This window comes from Colobus angolensis, unplaced genomic scaffold (assembly GCF_000951035.1).
Source record: "Colobus angolensis palliatus isolate OR3802 unplaced genomic scaffold, Cang.pa_1.0 Scaffold23, whole genome shotgun sequence".
Classification (NCBI taxonomy): domain Eukaryota; kingdom Metazoa; phylum Chordata; class Mammalia; order Primates; family Cercopithecidae; genus Colobus; species Colobus angolensis.
The window spans coordinates 21,303,096-21,319,948 of record NW_012115488.1 but is presented as its reverse complement, the minus strand read 5'-3'; the positions used below and the strand labels follow the sequence as shown (position 1 = coordinate 21,319,948).

At 36.9% G+C, this 16,853-nt stretch overlaps 1 protein-coding gene across 3 annotated transcripts in view; it reads left to right on the top strand.

The window, feature by feature from the left end:
• Positions 1–16,853, top strand: part of SLCO6A1 (solute carrier organic anion transporter family, member 6A1) — a 110,713-nt gene that overhangs the window by 23,582 nt on the left and 70,278 nt on the right. For all 3 annotated transcript variants that reach the window (XM_011944311.1, XM_011944310.1, XM_011944309.1), the window contains 2 exons: positions 4,546–4,667; positions 5,836–5,945. In XM_011944311.1, the coding sequence (XP_011799701.1) occupies positions 4,546–4,667; positions 5,836–5,945 (232 nt within the window). The remainder of the gene's footprint in view (positions 1–4,545; positions 4,668–5,835; positions 5,946–16,853) is intronic.

The following is a 16,853-nucleotide window of genomic DNA, read 5'->3' as shown; positions in this document are numbered from 1 at the left end:
TATAAAAATTCTTCACTTATTATGGATATTAATTGTTTGCTAGACCTATGACAAATAATTTCTCCCAATCTGTCCTTAAACTTTGTATATGGTATATCAAACAAACTTTAAAAGTTTTTATATCATCAAATATATCAATATTTTTCTTTCCATAAACTTTGAATGTTCTTTCTTTCTTAAGAAGTTCTGTTTTTTTTTTATTTCGATAGTTTTGGGGGAACAGGTGTTACGTGAGTAAGTTCTTTAGTGGTTATTTCTGAGATTTTGGTGCACCTACCACCTGAGAAGTGTGTACTGTACTCAATGTGTAGTCTTTTATCCCTCACCCCCCATCCTACCCTTCCCTGCAAGTCCCCAAAGTCCATTACATGTCTTCTTATGCCTTTACATCCTCATAGCTAGCTCCCACTAATGAGTGAGAACATGCCCAATTCCGTCCAGTTGCTGCAAATGCCATTATTTTGTTCCTTTTTTTTTTTTTTTTTTTTTTTGAGACTGAATTTTGCTCTTGTGGCCCAGGCTGTAGTGCAATGGCGCGATCTCAACTCACTGTAACCTCCGCCTCCCGGGTTTACGCAATTCTCCTGCCTCAGCCTCTCGAGTAACTGCGATTACAGGCATGTGCCACCACGCCTGGATAATTTTGTATTTTTAGTAGAGATGGCGTTTTTCCATTTTGGTCAGGCTGGTCTTGAACTCCCGAGCTCAGGTGATCCCCCTGCCTCGGCCTCCCAAAGTGCTGGGATTACAGGTGAGCCACCGTGCCCGGACTATTTTGTTCCTTTTTTATGGCGGAGTAGTATTCCATGATGTACATATACCACATTTTCTTTATCCACTCGTTTGTTGATGGGCTTTTAGGCTGGTTCCATATTTTTGCAATTGCAAGTTGTGCTACTATAAACATGTATGTGCAAGCGTCTTTTTCATATAATGACTTACTTTGTTCTGGGTGGATACCCAGCAGTGAGATTGTTTGATCAAATGGTAGTTCTACTTTCAGTTCTTTAAGAAATCTCCATACTGTTTTCCACAGTGATCATACTAGTTTACATTTCCACCAGCAGTATAAAAGTAATCCTTTCTCACCACATCCACACCAACATCTACTAATTTTTATTTTTTAATTATGGGCATTCTTGCAGGAGTAAGGTAGTATCTCAGTGTGGTTTTAACTTGCCTTTCCTTGCTAATTAGTGATATTGAGCATTTTTTCATATGTTTGTTGGGCACTTACATATTGTCTTTAGAGAATTGTCTCTTGATGTCTTTTGCCCACTTTTTGATGGGATTTTTTTTTTCTTGCTGATTTGTTTGAATTCCTAGTTGATTTTGGATATTAGTCCTCTGTCACATGCATAGTTTGCAAATATTTTCTCCCACAAGGTGGGTTGTCTGTTTTCTCTGCTGATTATTTCTTTTGCTCTGCAGAAGCTTTTCTGTTTAATTAGGTCTCATCTTTATTTTTGCTTTTGGGATTTGCTTTGGGATTCTTGTTCATTAACTCTTTGCCTAAGCCAATATCTAGAAGAGTTTCTATGATGTTATTTTCTAGAATTTTTATGATGTCAGGTCTTAAATTTAAGTCTTTGATCCATCTTGAGTTGATTTTTGTATAAGGTAAGACAATAAGGTAAGACTTGAGTCGATTTTTGCATAAGTGGGCAATGAGGATCCACTTTCATTCTTCTATATGTTGCTTGCCAATTATTCAAGCACCATTTGTTGAATAGGATGTCCTTTCCCCAATTAAAGTTTTTGTTTGCTTTGTCAAAGATCCGTTGGTTGCAAGTATTTGGCATTATTTATAGGTTCTCTATTCTGTCCCATTGGTCTATGTGCCTATTTTTATACCAGTAGCATGCTGTTTTGCTGACTATAGCCTTGTAGTATATTTTGAAGTTAGGTAGTGTGATGCCTCTAGATTTGTTATTTTTCCTTAGTCTTGCTTTGGCTATGCAGGCTCTTTTTCAGTTCCATGTGAATTTTAGGATTGTTTTTTCTAGTTCTGTGAAAAATGATGTTGGTACTTTGATGGAAATTGCATTGAATTAATAGATTGCTTTTGGCAGTATGGTCATTTTCACAATATTGATTCTATCCATTCATAAGCATGGAATGTGCTTCTATTCATTTATATCACCTATGATTTCTTTCAGCAGTGCTTTGTAGTTTTCCTGGTAGTGGTCTTTCGCCTCCTTGGTTGGGTATTTTCCTAAGTATTTTTTATTTTATTTATTTTATTTTATTGCAGCTGTTGTAAAAAAGATTGAGTTCTTGATTTGTTTATCAGGTTGGTCACTGTTGGTGTATAGCAGTGCTACTGATTTATGTACATTGATACATTGTCCTGAAACTTTACTGAATTCATCAGTTCTTGGAGCTTTTTGAATGAGTCTTTATGGTTTTCTAGGTATATGATCATATCATTGGTGAACAGTAACAGTTTGACTTCCTCTTTACTGATTTGGATGCGCTTTATTTCTTTCTCTTGTTTAATTGCTTTGGCTAGGACAATAAGTTCTTATGCTCTATAAACTTATTAAAATATTTGACTACATTTTTTCCAGTACTTTTGTAAATGTGTTTGTATGTTGATATTTAACATTCAATTTCAGTTTATTTTTGCATATAAGAGGCATGGGCCAAGCTTCTCTTTTTCCTTCAAGAGGATATCTGATTGTACTGATGACATTTATCTATCATTATGTGTTTTTTATTGATATTAAATACCATCTTCGTCATAAATTAAAGTTACCTGTATCCGTAAATTTCCTTCTTGTCTCATTTAATCTATTCCCTGATACACATTTCTATTCCCATGCCAATGTTACAATATTTTTAGTTATTAAAGCTTTATGTATAGCTTGCTATTCGGTAGGAGAAATATCCATTTATTACTGTTTTTCATGCAACATTGGGGCTATGTTTGCAAAATGACTCTTCAATCTAAATTTTATAATCTCAGGTTTTAATCAAAGCATTTTGATTTGAATTACTTGAATTTATAGACCATATTAGGACTGTTATCTTTTCATGCATATGGTATGTTACTTTCTTTTCTCTGTTCTTTGATACCCTTCAATAAAGATTTATAATTTCCTTTATTGAACATATTCCATTAAACCTATTCCTAGGCATTTCATACATTTTTTAGTATTGTGAATGGAATATCTGTATTTTATATATAACCATTATATTGCTTATCGCAATTGATAGTTTTTTTTAGTTGATTTCCCTACCTCTTTTGGGTACACAATTATATACACATATGTAATAATCACATGTAATGTAATGTATATAGTTAGAATACACAGCTGGGCTCAAAAGTGAAAAAAACTCCTGACTATTATAACCAATGAGGAAACATACTCCCCTAGTGACAATCTGGAATTGAAACTCCCTGAGTGTAGCATATGCAGATATATATATATATATATATATATGACAAGTGGGTAATGACAATCAAGACTGCAACCCTAGGAAAATTGGAATTTCTACCCTTGATAATGAGTTGTCCCATCAGTGAATAAGACAGTGTACATTCTCTACATTCCTATGAAATACAAGGTCTGCAAGCAAGTTATTCAGTAGATCTTGGTTGGTAATAGAAACACCGATGAAAAACCAGCACTTCCAGAACTATGGTTCCCGTGGATGTGAGCATTCTCCCACAGCGGCTGTTTGGAGGGGGTGTTAAATGTGTGGAGTAGAAGACAATGGTGTCTATGTATTAATCAACTCCCCCTAATCTCCTCCTTAAATGACAGAGTAGCTTCACAGCTATGAAAATTCTCCACAAATCCATGGCTTCAGCATTAATTGAAGACAAAGTATGCTTAAACTACAAAATAATTATGAGTAAATCTAGAATAATAACAAATCCCAGCATAGAATCCTTGACTTTCCCATATAACCTTCCCCACTGCAAGGTTTTATGGTGAGCAAAGGCAGATGAAGAAAAACTGCACAGAAGACAGAAGACAGCAAAGGGTCCTAAGGGTGATTTGGAATAATAACTAGAAGGATACATTCACACTAAATCTGAAAGTTCACAGAAGGGACTAGAAGAAAGGGATTTCAAAATATTTGTGATTGAAAAGATTAAATGCCATAAAAAGCTTCACGTGTGCAACATAAAGGGCCAGGTGTGTCATAAAGGTCTAAGTGCTTGACTTTTAAGAATGATTTTAAAGGAGAGGTGAGATTTTAAAAGATAGTGTTCCAAATACATAGCTTCTGGTGGAGAAAAAAGTTAACTAGGAACAAACAAGTACCTTTTGCTACCTAAGTGGTGCCAAGAAAAAGAAGGAAAAGGGAAAAGATTAGGATCCTATAAGACAAAACAAGCACACAATTGGGGACTCACAATTACTCCCTCTCAACAAAACAAACAATAGTGACAAATTAACAAAAAAAATCCATTTCTGTCTCACTCTCCAACCCTCCCTCTCTCACTCTCACTTTCTCCACTCTGTTTGATTATGGTTTTGTTGTAATCAAATACCTAAAGTTGATTATTCTTTTCGTTTTTCTCTATTAAAGCACTGCAGGCACAAATGGTAGTACAGAATGGCTATGGACTTGGTGGATTCGTTTTCTTTCTGCCACTCTCGTTGCATGGTTTACATTAATACCATTGTCATGCTTTCCACACAAGATGCCAGGTGACTATAAAATGTAATTTATTAAATTGGAGGATAGTAGTTTCTTCCACCATGGTTCTTATTCTCAGAGAATGACTATACTACATTTTTTATAAAATGGGTATGCCTCTCACTGTAGTGGTTTGTCATAGAGATACAATGTCAAGTGCTAGTGTTATTTAAGCAAATAAATCAGGATTACAGTCAAATATTATTGGATTTATGTACCAGAATGGCTTCTTCTTTTTATTTAGTTTTGAGACAGGGCCTTCCTCTGTCACTCAGGCTGAGTACAGTGGTATGATCACAGATCATTGCGGCCTCAAACTTCTGGGCTCAAGTCATCCTCCTGCCTCACCTCCAGAGTAGCTTGGACTACAGGTGCATGCCACCATGCTCAGCAAGTTTTTAAAATTTTTGCTTTTCTTTCTAGAGATAGAGTCTTGTTATGTTTCCCAGACTAGTCTTAAACTCCTGGCCTTAAGCTATCCTTCCACCTTAGCTTCACAACGCATTGAGATTACAGGTGTAAGCCACCACAACTGGCCCAGAATTTCATTATAATTAGTGCATATTTTTGTTTCTCATTATTTCCTTTTAATAATGTTTTATATGTATAGTTCATACAGTGTCTTGAAAACTGAAGCATATTTAAATCTACTTACCTAGCATTTAATGTATTGACTACCTTAGAATTGTTGTAAGATAAAATAATAAGTGTTAAAATTTTCTTGGAAACACTGAAAAATACATCTAAAGTCAAAGAAATCAAATACTATCCTGATTGTAGTACACTTCATTGGCACTAAAGAGTTTTAGTTATATCCAAAGATTATTCCCTCATATTTTAGAGCAAATCAAGTGTGGCTAAATTTTAAAATAAATTAAAATTTTATTTACTCAGTCACAGGAGCTACATTTCAAGTATTTAATAACCATGTGTAGACAGTGGCTACAGTACTGGACTGTGCAGATATGGAAAGTTTTCATTATTACAGAATGTTCTTCAGGACAACACTGTTTTAGAAGATTGTGTCTTTTGATTAATGAGATTGACTTTAGCTTGTTCAAAAATAACTCATTTGCCATTTCAGGATCAACTAAATGTATTAGGGTGTGTATGTATGTTTTATGTATGGGTTTTAGTTATTTGAATATGTCATAAGTTTTTTTACTTGTTTATATATAGGTTCAACACGGATACAAGCTGCAAAACGTAAACGGCTTCATTTGTTTGACAGCAAACTTAAAGATCTGCAAGTTGGAACTAGTATCAAGGATTTATGTGCTGTTTTATGGGTAAAGTAAAATATTTTGCTTGAATAAGCCAACTAAGTTGACCTGCGTAATTTTCTAATAGTGAAATTATGAAAATACCCATAAAGGGTTCAACCTAAATCTGGGTGAGACTTTTGAAGTCTTTTAGCTAACTTATTCACTTTACAGATAATAAAACATAGGGCTGGCTTTGCTGATAACTTGACTAGTGTCAGAGATTGGCACCAGGTATTTTCCTTCTATTTCTTTTAATTTTATATTATTTTGTGTTTATTTTTTCTCTGCAGAAATAAATAAGGCATTTAATGGGATGACATATATGTATCAACATTATCTTTTTTATTATGTTTAAGTGACTCAGAACTCTAGAAGTTGAAAAATAGTCCCACAAACATCATGTTTTGTGGAAAATATCTCAATATTAAATGAAGAAAATCTTTTTTTTTCTAAGTGAAACAAGGTCTATAATATAGACATCGTGGAGTTAAAAAACACCAACTTTGAAATAATAATTTGACTTTCCATTTGTTTTCTCTTCTGCTATTCATAACTTCATCCATTCTGTTGTTTGCAGAATTGTATTTCTCATATACAGATTTTATCAAGTCATTTCTCAGATTACTTGATAGATGAATTTCATACCTTTTAGTAGGACTTTGAAGATCCTTTGCAGCAGCATCCACTGAATTTTCCTATCCCATTTTCTTAGAATTTTATCCCTGTCTCCTCCACATTCCAGCCACTTGGTCTCTCCTGGAAACATTAGGTAATTTTATAGTCCTGTATTTTGGTAGATGCCAATCTCTGTATTTAAAATGTCATTCTCTCTCTTCTCTATTATCAAAAAAACTCTTTGTCAGATCTTACCTTATATTCCCAGGCAAAATGAGTTTCTCCCTCCTTAATGCTTTCATAGATCTTTGTTATAACATAATGAGATATATATATGTGTGTGTGTGTGTGTGTGTGTGTGTGTGTGTGTGTGTGTGTATTCTTTTTGTTATACTGGTTTAATCCTAAAACAAATGTATATGTTGTATAAAATCAGAAATATGTTTACTTGTTTCTATTCTGTGTTTATCTTTTAGTCAAATCAAAAGCCATCCCTCCTAATTGATTACATTTAATTCAGATTTTTATTTAGCTTTAATTTTTATCAAAATATTACATGTATATATATTTTAACAATACAGAAGCCAATTAGTTATAATCTCTTTCATATTGTTAAAAATTAACACACAATTATTAAAAACACTTTAAAAAATTTAAACATGAGTGTTTTAAGGTTTTTTTGTTTTAAGTTTACTGCGAGAAAAGAAAAAAAGAAAAACCAATTCCAATTCTTCTTACTTGGAAATGGAGGGTTTTATTATTATTATTGTTAGACAGGATATAAAATAATATAATGCCTGGTAACAGTCTTAGACTTCTGAATAACATCTATCTGAGTAGATAACTAGACAATATCTGATTTCCTTTTAAAGTTTATCAGAAGGTGGAACTTTTAGAATTGCAGAGCGAGAAATGTGGAAAATCCTGACCTCCAAAATGTGGTGGTAAAAGTGGCAGAATTGTCACCAACTATTTTGAAACTCTGGAAATTAAGCAAAGGCATACAGTAAATTGAAAGCACTTATTCAAGTGTTATTGAACATCGGTTAGAAGAGTAGGGTCTGTGGCATTTAGATTTGGGACTGCATCCATTGTCTTTTATTCCTTCCCTACCCTCCATGTCTTGGTAACAGTGAAGGCTAATGGTCTTCCTGCCACTTGACGTGGTTGATCTAGTTTGGAGCTCCATGGAAAAGTCCTGGGACATTGTAGTTAGCAACTACATTATTGGTGGCAAATCTTTGGAAAAGGCTGGCATCACAGCCACCGAAGGCAGCAATACTGGTTAGGGTAAACAGTAAACCAGCCAAAAATGTAAAATATACATCTGGCCAATGATACTAGGCTTTGAAAGCTTTAATATATTCATGGGGATCTGAAAGGGTTCCAACACTCAGGAGAGGTCAGAGATGGCCTCAGTTACCTGCTGGTTCCTGGCTGAGCACAAGTCCCTACATAAACAGAAAGTGAAAGTCAAAGCAGCCTGTAAACTGCCTGAAACTTGAATATGGGATCCAATCCATGTACAGATCCCCTCAGCAAAAATTGGAAGCCCTACTGACTCAAGACATTTAAGTAAAACCCCTGCCCAATTATTGGGTGGCCATCAAGGTATGCTGACCCTGGGCGACTCCTGGGAAGCCAGGCTTAAAAGTGAAGAAAATAATTAAAAATAGAACGTAGGCTTCAGTGGCTGCACACTCCCAGGGAGATAGAATTTATTTAATTAGTCCTGAAAAGTAATAAACAAAAGACAGAAAATAGCAACAACGCAACTCCTGCAGGTGGAAGTCAGAATCCAGAAAAGCTACAATGTATTATTTGAAGTGTCCAATTTTCAACAAAATCTCATGAAAAATGCAAAGAAAGAAGAAAATGTGACTCTAATAAAGAAAAAAGTCAGTACAAACAGTCTCTGAGGTCGCTCAGATATTGGATGTAGTAAACAAAGACTTCATGTAAACTATCATAAGAATGTTCAAAAGAATTTTTAAAATGTTTGATTATTTTCCTTGTTTTTTTGAGACACATGTCTCACTCTGTCACCCAGGCTGGAATGTAGCAGCATGATCATGGCTCACTGCAACCTCAGTCTCCCTCAATCTCCTGAGTAGCTGGGACTGTAGGTGCACCTCACCATACCCAACTAATTTTTAAATTTTGTGTAGAGAAGTCTCACTGTGTTGCCCAGGCTGATCTTGAACTGGGCTTATGTGAGATAGCTCTGATTTTAGATTAGGGAAAGAATTGCACAAAAAATTAGGGGAAACTACATAACCAACATTTCCTTTTATCTTAATAAAAGAGTGGAAAATTGACTGGAAAATAAGAAAACTAAAAAAGAGAAGTTTGAGGAACTTAATTTGCTAAAGGCCAATTGTCTTTCTCTATTAATTCTATAGTTCTACCCCTCCTGGTTCATGACATTTGGTTTGGATCATTTTCTTGAAATCCAATGGCTGTTTAGAAACTCTTGACACAAGGACTACTAGAAAATCCTTCCAACAAAGAAATCATGTATCACCATCATTATAAGACTTATTGACTAGGAGCTGGCTTAAACATACTTCTCCTGAGTGTCTAGGCATAGATTTTAAAAAATAGTCTTTTCTTGTAATGAATTTTTATTAAAGTGAGACAGAAAATTAGCTATTTTTTGAATGAATTATCTGCTCTTACCATGTTTCTTGCAGGTCATTATATTTTTTAAAACATTTTTCCAAAAAGGAAACGAAAGAGTTTATGAGAAATAAGAACACGTTCACACTGTTGGTGGGACTGTAAACTAGTTCAACCGTTGTGGAAAACAGTGTGGCGATTCCTCAAGGATCTAGAACTAGAAATACCGTTGATCCAGCCATCTTATTACTAAGTGTATACCCAAAGGATTATAAATCATACTGCTATAAAGACACATGCACGCATATGTTTATTGCAGCACTATTCACAACAGCAAAGACTTGGAATTAACCCAAATGTCCATAAGTGACAGACTGGATTAAGAAAATGTGGCATATATGCACCATGGAATACTATGCAAGCATAAAAAAGGATGAGTTCGTATCTTTTGTAGGGACATGGATGCAGCTGGAAACCATCATTCTCAGCAAACTAACGCAAGAACAGGAAACCAAACACCACAAGTTCTCACTCATAGGTGGGAATTGAACAATGAGATCACTTGGACACAGGAGGGGGAACATCACACACGCGGGCCTATTGTGAGGTGGGGGGGGAGGGGGGAGAGGGAAGGAGAGGGAAGGGATAGCATTAGGAGATATACCTAATATAAATGACGAGTTAATGGGTGCAGCACACCAACATGGCACACGTATACATATGTAACAAACCTGCACATTGTGCACATGTACCCTAGCACATAAAGTATAATAAAAAAAAGAAAATGTCAGTAATTTTAATAGTTTTAAAGTAGATAAAATAGATGCAAGTAAAATAAAATATAAAAGCTAAAACAAATACAAAATATTTAACGTTTTTATGAAGTTGTAATATCCATGAGGTTAAAAGTTATAAATGTAAAAGTAGTTGGAATTAGACTTTAAGAACAGAAAGTAGAACAGAGGATAAGAACAAAAGCTACCTCTCTATAGCTGTAAGAATAAAATGGATTAGAAACGTTTAAAAAAGAATAAAAATATAAAGTTTGGAGGTTAGGAAAGGTCACGGAAAAGCAAAAAGAAAAAAGAAAAAAAAAATCCTGTATGGAATTTGGTGGTAAGAAATAAGATTTTATAGAGGAAAGCCTCCCTCTAAATGTGTGGAACAGAGAGCTCAACCGTCTTATCCTTTTTCTTCATCTCACATGTAAGTTTCCTGCCTTATTAGAGGGACTATATATTTGCATAATAGGACTCAGATGAACAAGGAAGTGTCAATGAATATTATGATATTAAAAATCTTGTCAACTGTAAAAGACAAAATGAATGTGAGCTGTTATTGCTGTGTGACTGTTAATTGTTGACAAAATAAATCAAAAAAGCTGCTGTCCAAATTATTTAGTCATCTGCCTATTGCTATCATAGAAAGAAGAATCAATATAAATCCTATTTAAATAACATAATGTTCAAAACTCTATTAGAGAGTGCCAAGATGTCTGACTAGAAGCAGCTAGTGTATGCTGCTTTCACGGAGAGGAGATAGAGTGGCAAGTAAGCACTAGCTTATCAACTGGCTTGTCCAGGAGGACACATTGGGATTCATCAAGGAAGCAACATGACCCATGGAGAAGAGGGAAGTCTGAGACAGGACAGTTGCCCACCTGGGATTGGTGTAGAGCCATGGTAGGCTCCCCATGGAGGGGAAACAGCAAGTGAGTGGGAGCTCCCAGGGTCCCACACTTCTGCCACAGATCTTTGCAACCCTGGGCACAGGAGATTCCCCCAACCCACTCCATCCAGGGTCTCCAGACTAACATGAAGAGCTGCATGGAGCCTGTGAGAGCTGCTGTTCAGGAATGGGAAGAGCTGCTCTTCAGGCACATGCTAAATCCCGGGGCAGCGGACTCCTGAACTATGCTATGCCGCTGTGTTTCTGCCAGTAAAGGAGGCCAGGTTCTCTCATAAGCCCCCAGGATAGGGGCCATATCCACAGTGCTGATAAGCAGATGGACTGAGGGCCTAGCCTCCACTACACCTCGCCAGACAAAGCCCACTGGTGTGGGATGCTAGCACAGCCAACCCACCCCTGCCTGAGCTCTCAGACTGGTAGCAGCTCTGTTTATCCCTGGGATGGGGCTCCCAGAGGTAACAGACAGGCCTGCCATTTTTGACCTCTGCTGCCCTCAGGCTCGATAGGGAGCAGTGAGCTTAAGGACTATTGCAGGCCTCCTGCGCAGTGAAGCTTCCTTATATAAAAGCGATCAGATTGTTTTCCACATGGAATCCTGCCCCTGTGACTTCTCGGTGGGCAAGGTCTTTCCACCTGGGCCCCCATCATGGTCACCCTGCCCTAACCTGAGCCCTTCGGTTGATGATGGCTCTGCATTTCTCTGGGGAGGAAATTTCAGAGACAACTCACAGCCCCTCTGCGCTTGCTGTTGCAGTGGTACCACAGTTACTATCCTTGGGCTAGGAAAGAGATAAAGGGTCTGAGTGCTTTACCCACACCTCCAGCTTGCCATGGCTGCCCTATGGAGAAAAGGCCTGTCTTTCTTGCCTGTGAGCCCCCTGCCTACTACTAGGCAGGGCACCTCATCTTGGGCCTGCAACATAGTTGCTACACCTTGGGCTAATCATACCAATTGGCTACTGCTCTGTGTTTCTCTGGAGTGGAGCCCCAAGAGATTAGTGAAAGGCCCTCTGCCATTGCCACTGGCAAGATCCTTGCCCCTGGTGCCTCCAAGCCAGGGAGGGAAGAAAAAGCATGAGCTTGCCCCAGGGCTATGGTGCACAGCCCAGAAATGCCAAGCTGAGATCTGTAGCCAGTGCTTGTGGGAAAGGAGCCCACACTCTCAGAGCACTGAGAGAGCATGGCTGCCAACACAAGAAAATACAGAGGGGCTGCATGGCTGAGCAAGAGCCCACTACAGGCTACGATGTTTAAGTGCCATCTACTGGATTGCAGCCCAAACTTCAACACCAAAAATACTTGGCTAATATATCCTGCTGTGAAACCAAGCACAGGAATTCTGTCACAAATAAAGATGCTGCACAAAGCCTTGGCCCCCTGAAAACATCCAGAAATGAAGTCAATTGACTCTAGTCAAATTACACCATGGTTAAAGGAACAGAGCTCACACACTCTTTTTACTTCTGAACAACTTCACTAGCACTCCAGCAATGCTTATTCACAAGGATGAAATGGCTGAAATGATAGAAGTCAGAATCTGCATGGAAATGAAGATTTTAGATATTCAGAAGAATGCTGAAACCCATCCCAAGGAATATAAGGAATTCAGTAAAATGAAGGAAGTGATGAAAGATGAAGTAGCAATTTTAAGAAAGAACCAAATCTAGATGATATAGCTGAAAAAACTCACTACAAGAATTTCATAACATAATCTGGAGTATTATTGGTTGAGGAAAGAATCTCAGAGCTTGAAGACCAGTGGTTTGAATTAATTCAGACAAAAATGAAACAGAATTTTCCAAAATAAACGAAACCTCAAAGAAATATGAGGTTATGTTAATAGACCAAATCTATGACTCACTGGCATCCCTGAAAGACAGGGCGAAATAACAAGCAGCTTGGAAAACATATTTGAGGATATTGTCCACAAACATTTCCCCAATCTCACTAGGGAGGTCAACATAAAAATCTGGAAATTCAGAGTACCCTTGTGAGATATTATACAAGATAACTATCCCCAAGAGACATAGTTATCAGATCCTCTAAGGTCAATGTAAAATAAAAAACACTAAAGGCAGCTAGAGTGAAGGGAAAGGTCACGTACAAAGGGAACCCCATCAGGCTAACAGTAGACCTGTCAGCAGAAACTCTACAACCAGAAGAGATTGGGGGTCTGTATTCAGGAATTTTAAAGAAAAGAAATTAGAACCAAGAATTTCATATCCAACCAAACTAAGCATCATAAGCCAAGGAGAAATAAAATCCATTTTAGACAAGCAAATGCTAAGGGAATTTGTTACCAGCAGGCCTGCCTTAGAAGAAGTTCCTAAGGGGATGCTAAACATGGAAACGAAACACCATTACTGACCACCACAAAAACACACTCAAGTACCTAGACTATTGACACTATAAAGCAAATACACAATCAAGTCTACATAACAACCAGCTAACCACACAATGATAGGATCAAATCCACACATGCGAATATTAACCCTGAACAGAAATGGATTATAGATCCCACTTAAAAGGCACAGACCGTCAAGTTGGATAATGAAGCAAGACCTAACTGTATGCTATCTTCAAGAGACCCATCTCACATGCAAGGACACCCATAGGCTCAAAGTAAAAGGATGGAGAGATATCTATCAAGCAAATGGAAAGCAAAAAAGAGCAGGGATTGCTGTTCTTATTTCAGACAAAACCAACTTTAAACCAACAATAATCAAAAAGGACAAAGGAGGGCGTTACATAATGATAAAGGGTACAATTCATCAAGAAGATCTAACTCCCCTAAATATGTATGCAAACAACACTGGAATGCCCAGACTCATAAAAAAAAGTTCTTAGAGACTTATGAAGAGACTTAGATAACTACACAACAATAGTAGGAGACTTCAACACCCCACTGACAGTATTGGACAGATCACTGATGCAGAACACTAACAAAGATATTTGGGACCTAAACTTGACACTTGACCTAATGTACCTAATGGACATCTATGGAACACTCCATCTAACCAAAACAAAATATACATTCTTCTCATCTGCACATGGTACATCCTCTAAAATTGACCACACAATCAGCCATAAAGCAATTCCTAACAAATTCAAATAAAATGAAATCATACCAAGTGCACTGTCAAACAACAGTGCAATAAAAATAGAAATTGATATCAAGAAGATCTCTCAAAACCATACAATTATATGGAAATTAAACAATCTGCTCCTGAATGACTTTTGGGTAAACAATAAAATTAAGGCAGAAATCAAGAAATTCTTTGAAAGTAATGAAAACAAAGATACAACATACCAGAATCTCTGGAACACAACTAAAGCATTGTTAAGAAGGAAGTTTATAGTGCTAAACACTCACATAAAAAGAGTTACAATATCTCAAATTAACAATCTAACATCACACCTAGGGAAACTTTAAAAACAAGAACAAACCAACTCCAAAAGTAGCAGAAGAAAAGAAGGAAACAAAATCAGAGCTGAACTGAACAAAACAAAGATGAGAAAAACCATAAAAAGATCAATGAAACAAAACGTTTGTTCTTAGAAAGAATAAATAAGATTGATAGACCATTAGCTAGACAAATAAAGAAGAAAAGGGACAAGACATAAATAAACACAATCAGAAATGACAAAGGGGAAATTACCACCAACCTCACAGTTACACAAAAACCCTCAGAAACTGTTACAAACACCGCTATGCACACAGACTAGAAAATCTGGAAGAAACGGATACATTTCAGGAAGTATACAACCTCCTGAGATTGAACCAGGAAGAAAATGAAACCCTGAACAGACAAGTATTGAGTTCCAAAATTGAATCAATTATAAAAAAAAAAAAAAAACAATGAACCAGAAAAGACTCTGCATGAGACAGATTCACAGCCAAATTCTACTAGACACAGAAAGAAGAGCTGATAACCAATTCTACTGAAACTAGTCTAAAAAAATCAAGGGGGAGGGACTCTTCCTTAACACATTCTGTGAAGCCAAAATCATTCTGATACCAAAATCTGGCAGAGACGCAAACGAAATAAGAATGCTTCAGGCCACTATCCCTGATGAACATAGATGCAAACATTCTCAACAAAATCCTAGCAAACTGAATCCAGGTGCACATCAAAAAACTAAACCACCACAATTGAGTAGGCTTTATTTCTGGGATGCGAGGTTGGTTCAACATACACAAATCACTAAACATGATTCACCACATAAACAGAACTAAAAACAAAAGCACATGTTCATCTCAATAGATGCAGAAAATCCTTTTGATAAAGTTCAATATCCTTTTGGGTTAAAAACTTTCAACAGGGTCGGGCGTGGTGGCTCACGCCTATAATCCCAGCACTTTGGGAGGCTGAGTTGGTGAATCACGAGGTCAGGAGTTTGAGACCAGTCTGGCCAACATGGTGAAACTCTGTCTCCACCAAATATACAAAAAATTAGCAGGGCGTAGTGGCTGGTGCCTGTAATCCCAGTCACTCAGGAGACTGAGGCAGGAGAATCACTCGAACCCAGAAGGTAGAGGTTGCAGTGAGCCAAGATCACTTCACTGTACTCCAGCCCGGGCGACAGACTGAGACTCTGTCTCAAGGCAGAAAGAAAAAAAAAGGAAACAACTTTCAACAAACTGGGTATTTAAGGTACATACCTCAAAATAATAAGAGTCATCTATGACAAACACATAACCAACATCATACTGAATGGGCAAAAGCTAGAAATATTCCCCTTTGAAAACTGGAACAAGACAAGGATGCCCTTTCTCACCACTCCTATTCAACACAGTATTGGAAGTCCTGGCCAGAGCAATCAGACAAGAGAAAGAAATAAAGGTCATCCAAATAGGAAGAGAGGAAGTCAAACTGATTTTCTTTACAGACAATATAATACTATACCTAGAAAGCCCCATAGTATCTTCCCAGTGACTCCTAGATTTCATAAACAACTTCAGCAAAGTTTCAGGATACAAAATCAGTGTACAGAAATCAGTAGCATTTCTCTACACCAATAATGTCCAAGCTGAGAGCCAAATCAAGAATGCAATCCCATTCGCGATAGCCACAAAAAGACTAAAATACCTAGGAATACAACTAACCAGGATGTTGAAAGATCCATACAAGGAGAACTATAAAACGCTGCTGAAAGAAATCAAAGACAACACAAACAAATGGAAAAATATTCCATACTCATGAATAGGAAGAATCAATATAGTTAAAATGGCCATTCTGCCCAAAACTATTTACAGATTTAATACTATTTCTAATGAACTATCAACGACATTTTTCACAGAATTAGTAAAAAAAAAAAAAGAAAAAAAAAATTCTAGAATTCATTTGGAACATCATCAACAACAAAAACCCTGAAGAGCAAAAACAATCCTAAGCAAAAAAAGCAAAGCTGGAGGATGACACTACCCAACTTCAGAATATACTACAAGGCTCCTAAAACAACATGGTACTGGTACATAAACAGACACATAGACCAATGGAACAGAATAGAAAACACAGAAATAAAGATGCACACCTACAACCATCTGATCTTCAACAAAGCCACCGAAAACAAGCAATGAGCAAATTACTCCCTATTCAATAAATGATGCTGGAATAACTGGCTAGCTATATGTGGAAGTGAAACTGGACCCCTACCTTTCACCATATAAAATAATCAACTCAAGATGGGTTAAAGATTTACATGTAAGATCTAAAGTATAAAAACCATAGAGGAAAACCTAGGAAATACCGTTCTGGATGTTGGCCCAGGGAAAGACACGATTGAGACTCTGAAAGTAATCATGACAAAAACAAAAATTGACAAGCGGGACTTAATTAAACTAAAATGTTCTGCACAGCAAAAGAAACTATCAACAGAGTACACAACCTACAGAATAGGGGAAAATATTTACAAACTGTACATCTGACAAAGGTCTATTAAGAACTCAAACAAATCAGCAAGCAAAACAATCCCAAACAACCCCACTATAAAATGGGCAAAAGACAT